Source organism: Coregonus clupeaformis, chromosome 19 (genome assembly GCF_020615455.1).
Source record: "Coregonus clupeaformis isolate EN_2021a chromosome 19, ASM2061545v1, whole genome shotgun sequence".
In the NCBI taxonomy this organism is placed as follows: Eukaryota; Metazoa; Chordata; class Actinopteri; order Salmoniformes; family Salmonidae; genus Coregonus; species Coregonus clupeaformis.
The window spans coordinates 9,393,024-9,411,811 of record NC_059210.1 but is presented as its reverse complement, the minus strand read 5'-3'; the positions used below and the strand labels follow the sequence as shown (position 1 = coordinate 9,411,811).

Here is an 18,788-nt window from a genome sequence, read left to right as displayed (position 1 = left end):
GTGTTCTTTGGATGCAACTCAGCATTCTTTGTCCTCCAAACACAACGAGTTGAGTTTTTACCAAAAAAGTTCTATTTTGGTTTCATCTGACCATATGACATTCTCCCAATCCTCTTCTGGATCATCCAAATGCACTCTAGCAAACTTCAGACGGGCCTGGACATGTACTGGCTTAAGCAGGGGGACACGTCTGGCACTGCAGGATTTGAGTCCCTGGCGGCGTAGTGTGTTACTGATGGTAGGCTTTGTTACTTTGGTCCCAGCTCTCTGCAGGTCATTCACTAGGTCCCCCCGTGTGGTTCTGGGATTTTTGCTCACCGTTCTTGTGATCATTTTGACCCCCACGGGGTGAGATCTTGCGTGGAGCCCCAGATCGAGGGAGATTATCAGTGGTCTTGTATGTCTTCCATTTCCTAATAATTGCTCCCACAGTTGATTTCTTCAAACCAAGCTTCTTACCTATTGCAGATTCAGTCTTCCCAGCCTGGTGCAGGTCTACAATTTTGTTTCTGGTGTCCTTTGACAGCTCTTTGGTCTTGGCCATAGTGGAGTTTGGAGTGTGACTGTTTGAGGTTGTGGACAGGTGTCTTTTATACTGATAAGAAGTTCAAACAGGTGCCATTAATACAGGTAACGAGTGGAGGACAGAAGAGCCTCTTAAAGAAGAAGTTACAGGTCTGTGAGAGCCAGAAATCTTGCTTGTTTGTAGGTGACCAAATACTTATTTTCCACCATAATTTGCAAATAAATTCATTAAAAATCCTACAATGTGATTTTCTGGATTTTTTTTCCTCAATTTGTCTCTCATAGTTGACATGTACCTATGATGAAAATTACAGGCCTCTCTCATCTTTTTAAGTGGGAGAACTTGCACAATTGGTGGCTGACTAAATACTTTTTTTCCCCACTGTACGAGGTCATCCGGTAGGTTGTTCACTTCACTAACCCTGCCATGTACGAGGTCATCCGGTAGGTTGTTCACTTCACTAACCCTGCCATGTACGAGGTCATCCGGTAGGTTGTTCACTTCACTAACCCTGCCATGTACGAGGTCATCCGGTAGGTTGTTCACTTCACTAACCCTGCCATGTACGAGGTCATCCGGTAGGTTGTTCACTTCACTACCCTCTGAGGTATTTAACGATCAATTAATTGGACAGGGTTCTACTAATAAGTGACATTCTGGAAAGTGCAAACTGCCAACGTAAGGTTTTCCAGTGATTTATCCAACCAGGTAGCCTAAGTCATTGAGAACAAATTATCTTGTTTATTTCCTTGAACTGTTTAAAAAATATATATATTTCACCTTTATTTAAGCAGGTAAGCCAGTTGAGAACAAGTTCTCATTTACAACTGCGATCTGGCCAAGATAAAGCAAAGCAGTGCGATTTAAAAACAACAACAACACAGAGTTACATATGGAATAAACAAAGCGTACAGTCAATAACACAATAGAAAATCTATATACAGTGTGTGCAAATGTAGTAAGTTATGGAGGTAAGGCAATAAATAGGCTATAGTGCAAAATAATTACAATTAGTATTAACACTGGAATGATAGATGTGCAAGATATGATGTGCAAATAGAGATACTGGGGTGCAAATGAGCAAAATAAATAACAATATGGGGATGAGGTAGTTGGGTGGGCTAATTTCAGATGGGCTGTGTACAGGTGCAGTGATCGGTAAGCTGCTCTGACAACTGATGGTTAAAGTTAGTGAGGGAGATAAGTGTCTCCAGCTTCAGAGATTTTTGCAGTTCGTTCCAGTCATTTGCAGCAGAGAACTGGAAGGAATGGCGGCCAAAGGAGGTGTTGGCTTTGGGGATGACCAGTGAGATATACCTGCTGGAGCGCATACTATGGGTGGGTGTTGCTATGGTGACCAATGAGCTAAGATAAGGCGGGGATTTGCCTAGAAGTGATTTATAGATGACCTGGAGCCAGTGGGTTTGGCGACGAATATGTAGTGAGGACCAGCCATCAAGAGCGTACAGGTCACAGTGGTGGGTATTATATGGGGCTTTGGTGACAAAACGGATGGCACTGTGATAGACTACATCCAATTTGCTGAGTAGGGTGTTGGAAGCTATTTTGTAAATGACATCGCCGAAGTCAAGGATCGGTAGGATAGTCAGTTTTACGAGGGCATGTTTAGCAGCATGAGTGAAGGAGGCTTTGTTGCGAAACAGGAAGCCGATTCTAGATTTAACTTTGGATTGGAGATGCTTAATGTGAGTCTGGAAGGAGAGTTTACGGTCTAACCAGACACCTAGGTATTTGTAGTTGTCCACATATTCTAAGTCAGACCCGCCGAGAGTAGTGATTCTAGTCGGGCGGGCGGGTGCAAGCAGCGTTCGATTGAAGAGCATGCATTTAGTTTTACTAGCATTTAAGAGCAGTTGGAGGTCACAGAAGGAGTGTTGTATGGCATTGAAGCTCGTTTGGAGGTTTGTTAACACAGTGTCCAATGAAGGGCCAGATGTATACAAAATGGTGTCGTCTGCGTAGAGGTGGATCTGAGAGTCACCAGCAGCAAGAGCGACATCATTGATATACACAGAGAATAGAGTCGGCCCGAGAATTGAACCCTGTGGCACCCCTATAGAGACTGCCAGAGGTCCAGACAACAGGCCCTCCAATTTGACACATTGAACTCTGAGAAGTAGTTGGTGAACCAGGCGAGACAGTCATTTGAGAAACAAAGGATATTTAGTCTGCCAATAAGAATGCGGTGATTGACAGAGTCGAAAGCCTTGGCCAGGTCGATGAAGACGGCTGCACAGTACTGTCTTTTATCGATCGCGGTTATTATATCGTTTAGGACCTTGAGCGTGGCTGAGGTGCACCCATGACCAGCTCGGAAACCAGATTGCATAGCGGAGAAGGTACGGTGGGATTCGAAGTGGTCGGTGATCTGTTTGTTAACTTGGCCTTCAAATACTTTCGAAAGGCTTGATTGTATACTTAATTACAGTATAAGAATGAACTGACCATGAAGCCATGTGACATCACTAAACCCTGACCTTACCTTATTGTTTTCCAATTGTATATTATTTGCTTTAGACTGTTTGCCCTTGTATGCTCTTGACTACAGAACAATGTCCAAATGACATCAAATACCTACCCTTTCCTCATTCCCCCCAGCTCCAGGAAGAGCACCCCAGACTCTTACGCTGACCAGCTGATCTCAGAGGGCCTGATGACCGAGGAGGAGCGTGTTGCTATCAGGACAGCCCACTACGGCATGCTAAACGACAAGCTGGCCAACATGATCTTCTACAGCCCTCCACCCATCAACCTGCAGGTAACATTACTCTCTACAGCCCTCCACCCACCAGGTAACATTACTCTCTACAGCCCTCCACCCACCAGGTAACATTACTCTCTACAGCCCTCCACCCACCAGGTAACATTACTCTCTACAGCGTTCCACCCACCAGGTAACATTACTCTCTACAGCGTTCCACCCACCAGGTAACATTACTCTCTACAGCCCTCCACCCACCAGGTAACATTACTCTCTACAGCCCTCCACCCACCAGGTAACATTACTCTCTACAGCCCTCCACTCACCAGGTAACATTACTCTCTACAGCCCTCCACCCACCAGGTAACATTACCCTCTACAGCGTTCCACCCACCAGGTAACATTACTCTCTACAGCGTTCCACCCACCAGGTAACATTACTCTCTACAGCGTTCCACCCACCAGATAACATTACTCTCTACAGCCCTCCACCCACTAGGTAACATTACTCTCTACAGCCCTTCACCCACCAGGTAACATTACTCTCTACAGCGTTCCACCCACCAGGTAACATTACTCTCTACAGCCCTCCACCCACCAGGTAACATTACTCTCTACAGCCCTCCACCCACCAGGTAACATTACCCTCTACAGCCCTCCACCCACCAGGTAACATTACTCTCTACAGCCCTTCACCCACCAGGTAACATTACTCTCTACAGCCCTCCACCCACCAGGTAACATTACCCTCTACAGCGTTCCACCCACCAGGTAACATTACTCTCTACAGCCCTCCACCCACCAGGTAACATTACTCTCTACAGCCCCCCACCCACCAGGTAACATTACTCTCTACAGCCCTCCACCCACCAGGTAACATTACTCTCTAATAATAATAATAATAATAATATGCCATTTAGCAGACGCTTTTATCCAAAGCGACTTACAGTCATGCGTGCATACATTTTTGCGTATGGGTGGTCCCGGGGATCGAACCCACTACCTTGGCGTTGCAAGCGCCGTGCTCTACCAGCTGAGCTACAGAGGACCACTCTACAGCCCTTCACCCACCAGGTAACATTACTCTCTACAGCCCTCCACCCACCAGGTAACATTACTCTCTACAGCCCTCCACCCACCAGGTAACATTACCCTCTACAGCGTTCCACCCACCAGGTAACATTACTCTCTACAGCCCTCCACCCACCAGGTAACATTACTCTCTACAGCCCTCCACCCACCAGGTAACATTACTCTCTACAGCCCTCCACCCACCAGATAACATTACTCTCTACAGCCCTCCACCCACTAGGTAACATTACTCTCTACAGCCCTTCACCCACCAGGTAACATTACTCTCTACAGCGTTCCACCCACCAGGTAACATTACTCTCTACAGCCCTCCACCCACCAGGTAACATTACTCTCTACAGCCCTCCACTCACCAGGTAACATTACTCTCTACAGCCCTCCACCCACCAGGTAACATTACTCTCTACAGCCCTCCACCCACCAGGTAACATTACTCTCTACAGCCCTCCACCCACCAGATAACATTACTCTCTACAGCCCTCCACCCACTAGGTAACATTACTCTCTACAGCCCTTCACCCACCAGGTAACATTACTCTCTACAGCGTTCCACCCACCAGGTAACATTACTCTCTACAGCCCTCCACCCATCAACCTGCAGGTAACATTACTCTCTACAGCCCTCCACCCACCAGGTAACATTACTCTCTACAGCGTTCCACCCACCAGGTAACATTACTCTCTCAGCGTTCCACCCACCAGGTAACATTACTCTCTACAGCCCTCCACCCACCAGATAACATTACTCTCTACAGCCCTCCACCCACCAGGTAACATTACCCTCTACAGCCCTCCACCCACCAGGTAACATTACTCTCTACAGCCCTCCACCCACCAGGTAACATTACCCTCTACAGCCCTCCACCCACCAGGTAACATTACCCTCTACAGCCCTCCACCCACCAGGTAACATTACCCTCTACAGCCCTCCACCCACCAGGTAACATTACTCTCTACAGCCCTTCACCCACCAGGTAACATTACTCTCTACAGCCCTCCACCCACCAGGTAACATTACTCTCTACAGCCCTCCACCCACCAGGTAACATTACTCTCTACAGCCCTCCACCCACCAGGTAACATTACTCTCTACAGCCCTCCACCCACCAGGTAACATTACTCTCTACAGCCCTCCACCCACCAGGTAACATTACTCTCTACAGCCCTCCACCCACCAGGTAACATTACTCTCTACAGCCCTCCACCCACCAGGTAACATTACTCTCTACAGCCCTCCACCCACCAGGTAACATTACTCTCTACAGCGTTCCACCCACCAGGTAACATTACTCTCTACAGCCCTCCACCCACCAGGTAACATTACTCTCTACAGCCCTCCACCCACCAGGTAACATTACTCTCTACAGCCCTCCACCCACCAGGTAACATTACTCTCTACAGCCCTTCACCCACCAGGTAACATTACTCTCTACAGCCCTCCACCCACCAGGTAACATTACTCTCTACAGCCCTCCACCCACCAGGTAACATTACCCTCTACAGCCCTCCACCCACCAGGTAACATTACTCTCTACAGCCCTCCACCCACCAGGTAACATTACCCTCTACAGCCCTCCACCCACCAGGTAACATTACTCTCTACAGCCCTCCACCCACCAGGTAACATTACTCTCTACAGCCCTCCACCCACCAGGTAACATTACTCTCTACAGCCCTCCACCCACCAGGTAACATTACTCTCTACAGCCCTCCACCCACCAGGTATCATTACTCTCTACAGCCCTCCACCCACCAGGTAACATTACTCTCTACAGCCCTCCACCCACCAGGTAACATTACTCTCTACAGCTCTTCACCCACCAGGTAACATTACTCTCTACAGCCCTCCACCCACCAGGTAACATTACTCTCTACAGCCCTCCACCCACCAGGTAACATTTGTGATGTCACGAGAGGCTGTGTCCTGGAGGGACGTTACATCCCCCTGAGATTGCTGCAAACCCAGACAGCTATGGCTCCATCTGCTGGTATGGTCGGGAACTCCAACCCTCTATGGCCAATCTTCCCACGCAGCTGAAACCAATCAGGAGCTGATGAGCTGAAGGTTTGTTGAAGGGAAGAGACACGGTCTCAAGGCTGGGCTCTCTGGAGGACAAGAGTGCTGCACGTCCACTTCCATGAGGAATATAAGGATTTGGAGATACTTACCTTTGGGAAATACTCACCTTTGGATATATGCACCTGTGGAAATACGTGTGGGACATTTGGAAGGACGTTTTGCTGGGTTGGCCACTAGCTGCAACGTGGAAGACAGTAAGACTGGGGAAAAGTTATTTGAGCGAGGGAGAGTTATGATTTTGGATGTGGAAGAGACATCCCTGAACTGTTAACCCTTAAGAGCCACCAGAGAACAGTATTGTGTTATACTTTCGTTAGTTTCCCAAGACCTTTAATAAAATCCTTGTTTTGGTTGAACCTGGCCTCCTTGCACTACTTGAGCAATCCCGCTGAAAGCTGTGTAGCCTCTCGTGACATCACAGATGGTGGAGAATACGGGCACGCTCAAGCGTTAATAGTGCATGTCAGAGGAGGATACCGAAGGTTTGATCACCCAGTTTTCCAAGTTGGCCGTAGGCTCCCCGCCCGACTGAAATGGAGGACATATTGAAAGCCCTTGTTGCTGGCCAGCACGCCCAGATGCAAGCAAACGTGGCTCTCTTGGAGGAGCAAAAGAAAGCCAACCTTCTGAAGGCAGAGGAATTGCAGTTGCAGAGACAGAGGGTGGTCCAAAATACCCGCCCAATAAAGGCAAGTGACTTTATATCTAAGATGGGAGCTACCGATGACATTGAGGCATACCTGCATGCATTTGAGGCCACGGCCACTAGGGAAGCCTGGCCCAAGCAACAGTGGGTTGGTCTGTTAGCCCCCTTTCTAACCGGGGAAGCGCTGAATGCTGTCCGGGACCTGGGCCCTGACCAGGTTACTGACTATGATGCCCTGAAGTCTGAGATCCTCAGCAGATATGGACTCACAAAGTTTGGTATGGCCCAGCGCTTTCACAGCTGGACCTTCCAACCAGACCAACCTCCTCGGGCGCAGATGCATGAACTTGTCCGAATCGCAAGGAAATGGCTGGATCCGCAGAGGAATACAGCAGCGGCGGTGGTGGAGGCCGTTGTGGTGGATCGTTACCTACGCGCCCTGCCTTATGAGGCAAAACGGTTCATCAGTCAACAGGCCTTGACCACGGCTGATCTGACCGTGGAAGCTGTGGAAAAGTACCAGGCCACAGCGGAGATGCTGAATGCTTCCCGAAAAGACCCCAGGAGTGCGGCCCCACCACAAATGGGAAGAACCCGTCCAAAGGACCCCAAGGTCTCGAACCCAGCCACGTCAGGACTTATCCCGGCTCCAGGGGGAGCCAGAAACCAGGCGGGTCCAAGAAGAGTACACCAGGAGGGGGAAACTCGACAGTGTTACCGGTGTGGGGGAGATGGGACATATCTCCTGGCAGTGTGGGAAACCAGCCGATGAACCTATGCCCACTGCGGAGTCCTCCGGCTCAGCACCCACACACCGCTTTTGCCTCGCTCCTGGGAGTCGTAGATGGCGGCCCAGATCGACCCCCACCTGCCCGGTAACTGTGAATCACCATGATGTGGAAGCCTTACTGGATTCTGGTAGCCGGGCCACCCTGGTGCGTAAGGATTTGGTGGGCCCAACGTGTCTGACCCCGGGGAAAGTCCTCCCAGTTTCCTGTGTCCATGGGGACACCAGAGAATACCCCATTACTGAACTTACAATGACCAGCACACGGGGAACCATACACACGACGGCGGGGGTGGTTGATTCCCTCCCCGTCCCTGTCCTAATTGGACGAGACTGCCCAGCCTTTTACCCACTCTGGAGAGAGTCTCAGGAGAGGATAACCCGAGTACCTCGGAAACGGAGAGGCAAGACTCATCCTGGGAAGGCTCCGGTGCAATCCTCCGAGTTACTCACTCCCGCCCCGGGCTCTGATAGGGATGGCAGGTGCCCAGACCGACACAGAGACGGAGCTACAGAATCTGGACAAGGAACTGTCTGGTCTGAAAGCGACCGCTGAGAGGTATCGTTTGTTAAAGCAACAGTTAGACATGAAGACAGAAGAGTTAGATATCCTCCAGGCTAAACTCCAACAGAGCTCCTTCCATAAGCAACAGGAGGAGCTGGAGAGGCTGCGCAGGACCATCGAGGAGTGTGAGGAGACCCTGCGCAGTAGTAAGGAGGTCCAGAAAAGGCAGAGGAGAAGTACAAGGTGTTGGAGAACAAGATGAAGAATGCGGAGGCAGAGAGAGAGAAGGAACTGAAAGCTGCTCAACAGAAGCTAAACTCTGCTAAAACCAAGGCTGATGCGTTCAGTAAGAAACTCAAGGAGAGACAACAGGAGGCTGAGTCCCTGGTCCTAGAGGTGGAGGAGTTGAAGAGAGAGCAGGCTGGCAAGCACCACGGCAATGCGGACGCCCTCTCCCGGCGTGATGCCTTCTTCGCTGCCTTTACCCCGACGAGGACGTCGGTCCCGAGGAGGGGGATGTGTGATGTCACGAGAGGCTGTGTCCTGGAGGGACGTTACATCCCCCTGAGATGGCTGCAAACCCAGACAGCTATGGCTCCATCTGCTGGTATGGTCGGGAACTCCAACCCTCTATGGCCAATCTTCCCACGCAGCTGAAACCAATCAGGAGCTGATGAGCTGAAGGTTTGTTGAAGGGAAGAGACACGGTCTCAAGGCTGGGCTCTCTGGAGGACAAGAGTGCTGCACGTCCACTTCCATGAGGAATATAAGGATTTGGAGATACTTACCTTTGGGAAATACTCACCTTTGGATATATGCACCTGTGGAAATACGTGTGGGACATTTGGAAGGACGTTTTGCTGGGTTGGCCACTAGCTGCAACGTGGAAGACAGTAAGACTGGGGAAAAGTTATTTGAGCGAGGGAGAGTTATGATTTTGGATGTGGAAGAGACATCCCTGAACTGTTAACCCTTAAGAGCCACCAGAGAACAGTATTGTGTTATACTTTCGTTAGTTTCCCAAGACCTTTAATAAAATCCTTGTTTTGGTTGAACCTGGCCTCCTTGCACTACTTGAGCAATCCCGCTGAAAGCTGTGTAGCCTCTCGTGACATCACACATTACTCTCTACAGCCCTCCACCCACCAGGTAACATTACTCTCTACAGCCCTCCACCCACCAGGTAACATTACTCTCTACAGCCCTCCACCCACCAGGTAACATTACTCTCTACAGCCCTCCACCCACCAGGTAACATTACTCTCTACAGCGTTCCACCCACCAGGTAACATTACTCTCTACAGCCCTCCACCCACCAGGTAACATTACTCTCTACAGCCCTCCACCCACCAGGTAACATTACTCTCTACAGCCCTCCACCCACCAGGAAACATTACCCTCTACAGCCCTCCACCCACCAGGTAACATTACCCTCTACAGCCCTCCACCCACCAGGTAACATTACTCTCTACAGCCCTCCACCCACCAGGTAACATTACTCTCTACAGCCCTTCACCCACCAGGTAACATTACTCTCTACAGCGTTCCACCCACCAACCTGCCGGTCTGTGATGTGCAATAATTTCAAATACTTTAGATGGGCTTGTTTGAGTTTGCCTCGTACAATGGAACCAATAGAATAGTTGGCACTACAGGCAGACTAAAGCAAACGCTCAAAATATGTGACCGTTTGTACCCAGGTCTGCTGATGAGAGCATTCTGAGGTGTTGGAGAAACGAGCAGAATGCATGCTTCTATTGTTTGCTGTAACAAATGGACTAATAAAGTTGTGTTGTTGTTGTTGTTTCAGGGGCGCTGGGGAGGTCTGGTGGAGCCCCAGGCCAGGGTCACTCACTGGGACACCGGGGTGCCTGCCCCCCTGCTGCAGTACGTAGGGGCCAAATCTGTGGAGATCCCCGAAGGGGTCCAGCTACATGGTCACCTGGGGAAGATGCACGTGGCGGTAGTAACACTTTATAGAATATACAGTTGAAGTCGGAGGTTTACGTACACTTAGGTTGGAGTCATTAAAACTAGTTTTTCAACCACTCCACAAATGTCTTGTTAACAAACTATAGTTTTGGCAAGTCGGTTAGGACATCTACTTTGTGCATGACACAAGTAATTTTTCCAACAATTGTTTACAGACAGATTATTTCACTTATAATTCACTGTATCACAATTCCAGTGGGTCAGAAGTTTACATACACTAAGTTGAATGTGCTTTTAAACAGCTTGGAAAATTCCAGAAAATGATGTCATGGCTTTAGAAGTTTCTGATAGGCTAATTTACATCATTTGAGTCAATTGGAGGTGTACCTGTGGATGTATTTCAAGGCCTACCTTCAAACTCAGTGCCTCTTTGCTTGACATCATGGGAAATTCAAAAGAAATCAGCCAAGACCTCAGAAATCAAATTGTAGACCTCCACAAGTCTGGTTGATCCTTGGGAGCAATTTCTAAACGCCTGAAGGTACCATGTTCATCTGTACAAACAATAGTATGCAAGTATAAACACCATGGGACCACGCAGCCGTCATACCGCTCAGGAAGGAGACGCGCTCTGTCTCCTAGTGATGAACGTACTTTGGTGCGAAAAGTGCAAATCAATCCCAGAACAACAGCAAAGGACCTTGTGAAGATGCTGGAGGAAACAGGTACAAAAGTTTGAGTTTGAGTTTGAGTTTATTTTTACAGGGACAGTGCACATTAATCAACGTTTCAGTAAAAGTGCCGGTTTTAGCCAGCCGGCTAATTTTCAACCGCAGTCCCTGGGCAAAGTATCTATATCCACAGTAAAACGAGACCTATATCTACATAACCTGAAAGGCCGCTCAGCAAGGAAGAAGCCACGGCTCCAAAACCGCCATAAAAAAGCCAGACTACGGTTTGCAACTGCACATGGGGACAAAGATCTTACTTTTTGGAGAAATGTCCTCTGGTCTAATGAAACAAAAATAGAACTGTTTGACCATAATGACCATCGTTATGTTTGGAGGAAAAAGGGGGTTCCTGCAAGCCGATGAACACCATCCCAACCGTGAAGCACTGGGGTGGCAGCATCATGCTGTGGGGGTGCTTTGCTGCAGGAAGGACTGGTGCACTTCACAAAATAGATGGCATCATGAGGAAGGAAAATGATGTGGATATATTGAAGCAACATTTCAAGACATCAGTCAGGAAGTTAAAGCTTGGTCGCAAATGGGTCTTCCAAATGGACAATGACCCCAAGCATACTTCCAAAGTTGTGGCAAAATGGCTTAAGTACAACAAAGTCAAGGTATTGGAGTGGCCATCACAAAGCCCTGACCTCAATCCTATAGAACATGTGTGGGCAGAACTGAAAAAGTGTGTGCGAGCAACGAGGCCTACAAACCTAACTCAGTTACACCAGCTCTGTCAGGAGGAATGAGCCAAAATTCACCCAACTTATTGTGGGAAGCTTGTGGAAGGCTACCCGAAACGTTTGACCCAAGTTAAACAATTTAAAGGCAATGCTACCAAATACTAATTGAGTGTATGTAAACTTCTGACCCACTGGGAATGTGATGAAAGAAATAAAAGCTGAAATAAATAATTCTCTCTACTATTATTCTGACATTTCACATTCTTAAAATAAAGTGGTGATCCTAACTGACCTAAGACAGGGAATTTGTACTAGGGTTAAATGTCAGGAATTGTGGAAAAACAGATTTTTTATGTGTTTGGCTAAGGTGTATGTAAACTTCCGACTTCAACTGTATATATAGATATATACAGTTGAAGTCCCCAAGTCGAGTGGGGCGACCCCCGATTTAGCTACCATATATATATATATATATATATATATATATTTTATATATATATATATATATATATATATATATATATATATATATATATATATATATATATATATATATATATATATATGGTAGCTAATTCGGGGTCGCTCGACCGGGACGCAAACCCAGGTCCAGTGACTGTCAACATTAGCCATTATGCCAACAGATCTGAACCTCCTGGATGAGGTTGCTAGGTGTTGCGTTAAGGTCGCTACAATATAGCGCTTTTCTTTTTGTGAACAATGATTTGTTTTTCATGCATATCCTACACAATTAAAGATTCAAGATACAATACATACAGTATGTACTGTTCAATAGGAGAAAAACAAACAAAATGGAAACAAAACTAAAAGAACACCATACAAATGAAAAAGGACAAAATTGATTAAAGACCACAAGTACAGTATGTTTCAGCAATATAGCGCTTTTCTAAAGCCCAAATGTAATTGGGTGAGCGCAGGCCTCACTAGGGTGAACAGTGCAGTCTGTTGTTGCTTGTTAGAGCTGGATGAAGCTGTTTCATCTCGTTTTAAAGACTATCTGAAGCTCCATGACAACAGATCTGTTGTGTTCTTCTCTCAGGGTCGTCGTGCGAAGGTGGAGAATGGAACTAATCTGGACTGGTCCACTGCTGAGGCCATGGCGTTCGGCTCTCTGCTCTGCCAAGGTCGATGGCTTTTTACACTACAGAGCCAAACCAAGCTGTACTGAGCTGGCCTGGTTACGTATCCACCATAGTTGTTGGATATACCTGAGCCAGCACAGTTTGGTGTGGGTCGGCATGATAGTGTGAACAAAAAGGGATTGATTTTCATTTAATTGTATTTTACAGAAATTGCTTGTTAGATTTTGTTTTCCAGGTTGAACATTTCCATACAATGTCAATATTTACAACAACACATTTTTTGTTGTTGTTAGTCATTTCTAAGTGTAATTCGCTCATGTCCCTGGCTTTGTGAGAATGTGTTGTGTTTATTCTGTTCTGCAGGGTTCAACATTCGCATCAGTGGGCAGGACGTTGGGAGAGGGACCTTCAGTCAAAGACATGCCATGATAGTTTGTCAGGACACAAATGATATGTACATCCCCCTCAACCACATAGACCCTGACCAGAAAGGATTCATGGAGGTATATGACACAGACCGATGACTATGTACCTCCCCATCAACCACATTGAAAATATTCCTGTAGCTAATACTGCTGCAGGGGTAGACAACTAGATTCAGCCGCGGGCCGAACATCATTATTATCATTTGTACACTGCAAATTGACCACAACTAAGCCTAAAAAGAGATTGTTATTTTCAAAAACAATCATTTCATACCTTGAATTACATTGAGACACGATCACATTTCTCTCTTGGGGACAGATTTCCTAAATTAAACTCATTTTTAGCTGAATTCTTGGTGATTTTATTATTTTGACTACTACAAACTTTGGGTGGGGCAAAAAAAAATCCCTCCTGTTGCCAACCCCTGTACTACTGAAACGACTAATCTGAAACAGTCACATGCTCATTATAAATAAACCATTACCTTGCTTACAATATGTTATGCTGGTATAGAGCGTGCACTGTTTGACGTCTGTGTGTGTGTGTGTGTGTGTGTGTGTGTGTGTGTGTGTGTGTCGCCCAGGTGTGTAACAGTGCCCTGTCTGAGGAGGCCGTGCTGGGCTTTGAGTACGGAATGGCCATCGCCCAGCCTAAACTCCTGCCCATCTGGGAGGCTCAGTTTGGAGACTTCTTCAACGGAGCTCAGATCATCTTCGACACCTTCATCTCTGGAGGTATAATACTCTGGTTAATTAATGGAATTAATGTCACTTCCTGTAGCCAAGGGCTATTTTTAGGTTAGTTCCTGTGTGTGCAGACAGTTGTACATGATGGACAGGGTTCATTCTAACCCCTCGTGGTGCACTTACAGTATACCTATCGGGACGGTTTCCTGGACACAGATGAAGCCTAGTTCTGGACTAAATAACATGTTTACCATTGAAAGTGGTTTTGAGTCCAGGGCTCGGCTCAACCCGTGTCCAGGAAACCGGCCCAGCAAGCTTTAGAACTGAATGAGGAGAGCATGAGGTGGGTTTGAAGGAAGTAGCTGAATGAACGGAATATGGAGCCAACCCATTTTCTCATCTTCATGTCAGAGTAGAAATAATAGGCGGTTGTCTAACGACAACATATAAAGGCTTTATAGAGCCTTGATAAACACTACATAGATGCTCTCACAGATAACTGAGCTGGGTTTGTGGTTCCTACTCCAAGAGGCATAGTAGCTGCTGCATTGTGGGATACGTAAAGGCTTCATATAGCGTTCATAAAACCTTCATAATCACTAGATGGAGACAGGTTTCATTAGGTGTTGATTGAAACGTTTCCCTGTCTCTCCCAGGTGAGGCTAAGTGGCTCCTGCAGTGTGGGATGGTGATCCTGCTGCCCCATGGTTATGACGGAGCGGGACCTGAACACTCCTCCTGCCGCATAGAGAGGTTCCTACAGGTGAGCGGGACAGACGGTCCCAATAGGTTTGGCTGGGCTTCTTTGTCAAAAGTCTTTCCCCTTCAGTTTCTCTGCTCTCATCGCTTCCTTCTCAAAAACCCAATAGGGGAGGAAGGAGGGAATGGGTGAGGAAAGGAGGTGAGGAATTGAGGAAAGTCTTTTGATTAAGAACCTGGGTCTACTATCTCTGTTATAGCTACCGAACACTGCTGGTCGTATGATGATAATTGAAACGTATGGTTTCTTGTCTATCTAAATAACCATTGTCTCTCTCTCTGTCTCCCAGCTGTGTGACAGTAAAGAGGAGGGGGTGGATGGTGACAATATCAACATGGCCGTGGTCAACCCTACGACACCGGCACAGTACTTCCACCTGCTGAGACGACAGATGATACGCAACTTCCGCAAGCCGCTCATCGTGGCCGGGCCCAAGACACTGCTCCGATTCTCTGTAAGACAGAAGAATATTCAACCTCTTAATACAAGCAAGCCATAAAGTAGTAATTTAGGCTATTTGAGGGGATCAGTTTGAGCAAGGCACGATGCAGAAACACTCATCTTGATCACATAGAGCGTAGTTATTTGGGATGGAAGGTGATTTGTAGATCAGGGAATATTTGAGTGAGTTGTATTTCCTTCCTGTCTACCTGTAGGGAGCAACATCCAGTCTGGCTGACATGGCTCCTGGAACATATTTCAAGCCTGTGATTGGTGACCCCTCAGCCACACCAGCAAGGTAAAGAAGGACCCACAATACACTCTCCACCAAATAGTACACTCTCCATCAAATAGTACACTCTCCAAAAATAATTTCAATATGGAACCAAAAAAAGGTTATATGATGTGATAGAAGCAAAGTATTCAGACCCCTTGACCGTTTCCACATTTTCTTACGTTACAGCCTTATTCAAAAATGGATTAAATAAAAAATATTCCTCATCAATCTACACACAACACCCCATAATGACAAAGCATAAACAGGTTTTTAGAATTTTTTGCAAAAAAACAAAAACAAAAACAAAACAGAAATACCTTATTTACATGTATTCAGACCCTTTGCTATGAGACTCGAAATTGAGCTCTGGTGCATCCTGTTTCCAATTATCATCCTTGAGCTGTTTCTACAGCTTGATCGGAGTCCACCTGTGGTAAATTCAATTGATTGGACATAATTTGGAAAGGCACACACCTGTCTATATAAGGTCCCACAGTTGACAGTGCATGTCGGCGCAGAAACCAAGCCATGAGGTCGAAGGAATTGTCCATAGAGCTCAGAGACAGGATTGTGTCGAGGCACAGATCTGGGGAAGGGTACCAAAACCTTCTGCAGCATTGAAGGTCCCCAAGAACACATTGGCCTCCATCATTCTTAAATGGAAGAAGTTTGGAACCACCAAGACTCTTCCTAGCGCTGGCCTCCTGGCCACACTGAGCAATCGGGGGAGAAGGGCCTTGGAAGGTGACCAAGAACCCAATGGTCACTCTGACAGAGCTCTAGAGTTCCTCTGTGGAGATGGGTGAACCTTCCGGAAGGACAACCATCTCTGCAGCACTCCACCAAACAGGCCTTTATGGTAGAGTGGCCAGACGGAAGCCACTCCTCAGTAAAAGGCACATGACAGGCCGCTTAGAGTTTGCCAAAAGGCACCTAAAGACTCTCAGACCATGAGAAACAAGATTCTCTGGTCTGATGAAACCAAGATTGAACTATTTGGCCTGAATGCTAAGTGTCACGTCTGGAGGAAACCTGGCACCATCCCTACGGTGAAGCATGGTGGTGGCAGCTTCATGCTGTGGGGATTTGTTACGTGAATTATTTAACAAACTATTTCAGTGTCTCTGTGCGTCTCCCAAAAGGTTTTTTGGGATTTAAGTAACGGCCAGAGTCCCGGTCTGCATAGTCAGAGATATTTATTCATTGAGAATTCTGCCATCACAATTTCAGAGTCCATCTTTTATACTCATACGTCATACAAAAAAATCCCTCCCCTCTGTAGGCGGGCTGTAGTTTTCCACTCTAAAACTGCTCTACTGACCATCAGTTCACACACACACACATATACACACATGCATACACACATACATACACACACACACACACACACACACACATATCCTACTCCCTGCATTACTCAGTTATTGCCGTTGTCACAATATTCTGCACCATGTTTTCATAACAGTTTCTCCCCTCCCTAAATTAGGAGGCCTCTTTATCTTAGTTTCTCAGTTGTCTTTGTTGTCTGGCCTAACTCTTACTCACATTGCTAAATAGTGGCTCAATGCCATAGCCTTTACTGGTCCTACACTCACACATTTCTAACACATTATACACAGTTTCAGGGTGTAATAATGAATCTATCAATTCCACCCAATTCCACAAAATATATGTTGTTATAGAAATGAATCACACTCATTGAAGTATATAAGTTGGTTTGCATATAAAAACATTACAGGTTCATCAGAGTTACCCCATGATTAAAAGCGTAACGTTACTTTTTAGCAATGGTAACTAGTACATCATACTTAAAACGAGACTTTAATACACAAAAGATCATTACAATAACTTTTAAACTAGAGATTTATAGTTCTAGGAAAACATCCAGTCTCAAACTATCTGGATCGTCGTCGTCCTCCACCAAGCCTGGTAGGTCATATCCTTCATTCCTTAGGTCGGAGTCCGGGATTGGGCCGTATCTCACCATCTGTTGGGAAACCGCCTTCTCCATCGCCTTGCTCACCAACCCTCGGACACAGGGAATAAGACAACATCCACAAAGAACAAGTATACCCATAGAAGCTATAACTGCACCCAGAATAGTTACAACAATAGTTTTCCATTTACCAAATATGTTATCAAACCAACCGTTTAGGGAGCTATCAATACCAGAATTCTCAGCCAGTTCGTTCGCCAGCGTGGTGAGTCCCTGAAGCGCTTTGGTCACGGACCCGTCCGGTGCTGTATTGTTGGGGATGAAAGTACAGCACATAGATCCAAACAGAACACAAACTCCGCCCCGCTCAGCCAAAAGCATATCTAAAGCTATTATATTCTGCCATGCCATTAAGCTAGTTGCCGCTGTCTGCTCAGCCAATCCCTTTATTGCATCACGAGTGTGGTTTATAAATCTTTGCTGGTTATAGTAAATATAATTTATCCAATCTACGTTTTTATTAATTGTTGACCACCAGTAAAGACTTGATTCAAACCCAGCTGCGATCTGATTCCTAGCTTTGAATTCTTCTGGAACCCCTCGAGGTACTCCTATCCCATCAATATATATCCTTTCATCAAAGGATCCCGGGAGGAGGTCCCGCTTTCTACGTGACAACTCACCAGTCTCTGACACGTTTGATTGTTTGCGTATGTAGGTGAGTTCACAATCTGTTATCACCACACAACCACCAGATGTCAGCACAGGCCTGATTTTGGTTCCTAAAATCCTCTGGCTGCAACAAATTGGAGAGATTAGTCATGGTCTCTTTAGTTGTGACATTCTCTGTGTGGGAACAGGAGCTAAGATGCCCTACCCTGTATCCTATCTTACTAGTCCTAGAAAAACAATAATAAGAATCCCCTGAGACTTCAAACGGAGGCCACCTAGGTCGGGGTGACTTTGTTATCGGGGGATACAGATAGTGCAAGTTACTACAAGACTCCTTCACCACATTCCCAGGTGGCTTGAACAATTTTAACCTGACGGAGAGTTAAAGCCTGTCAAGGGGAACGAAGTAGTTGTTAACCTTGGTTTGGCTGTCCCACAGGCATAACAGTCCTCTTTAGACATAGTTATTGCCGTATACTGAATCCATTCCAACCACAGGTTAGGATCTCTATACCCCGTCTCCACCTGTACAACTTCCTTCAGGTCTATAGTTTGCACTATCTTCACCACAGCCCCGGTCTCACTACCTCCCTCAGAGAGGTTTACTCTATAGGGTGCCCCAGTTGAAGAGGATATCTCACTTGTCAGGTCTGTAACCTGTTTTAGCATAATTCGGACTTTCAGACAGTACCTACCCTCATATGGGTCGCACTGCCATTTCTGATAATTCCCTACTTTCACAATACTCCACCTGTCCTTAAACTGTGTATGGAGATTGACATA

At 46.6% G+C, this 18,788-nt stretch overlaps 1 protein-coding gene across 1 annotated transcript in view; it reads left to right on the top strand.

Annotated features, from left to right (window-relative positions):
• The window catches only part of LOC121531607 (probable 2-oxoglutarate dehydrogenase E1 component DHKTD1, mitochondrial), a 42,747-nt gene that overhangs the window by 13,281 nt on the left and 10,678 nt on the right, over positions 1 to 18,788 (top strand). Inside the window, exons 8-15 of the mRNA XM_041836903.2 lie at positions 3,146 to 3,305; positions 10,169 to 10,321; positions 12,765 to 12,849; positions 13,171 to 13,310; positions 13,817 to 13,967; positions 14,576 to 14,682; positions 14,969 to 15,133; positions 15,336 to 15,418. Of these exons, the coding sequence (XP_041692837.2) occupies positions 3,146 to 3,305; positions 10,169 to 10,321; positions 12,765 to 12,849; positions 13,171 to 13,310; positions 13,817 to 13,967; positions 14,576 to 14,682; positions 14,969 to 15,133; positions 15,336 to 15,418 (1,044 nt within the window). The remainder of the gene's footprint in view (positions 1 to 3,145; positions 3,306 to 10,168; positions 10,322 to 12,764; positions 12,850 to 13,170; positions 13,311 to 13,816; positions 13,968 to 14,575; positions 14,683 to 14,968; positions 15,134 to 15,335; positions 15,419 to 18,788) is intronic.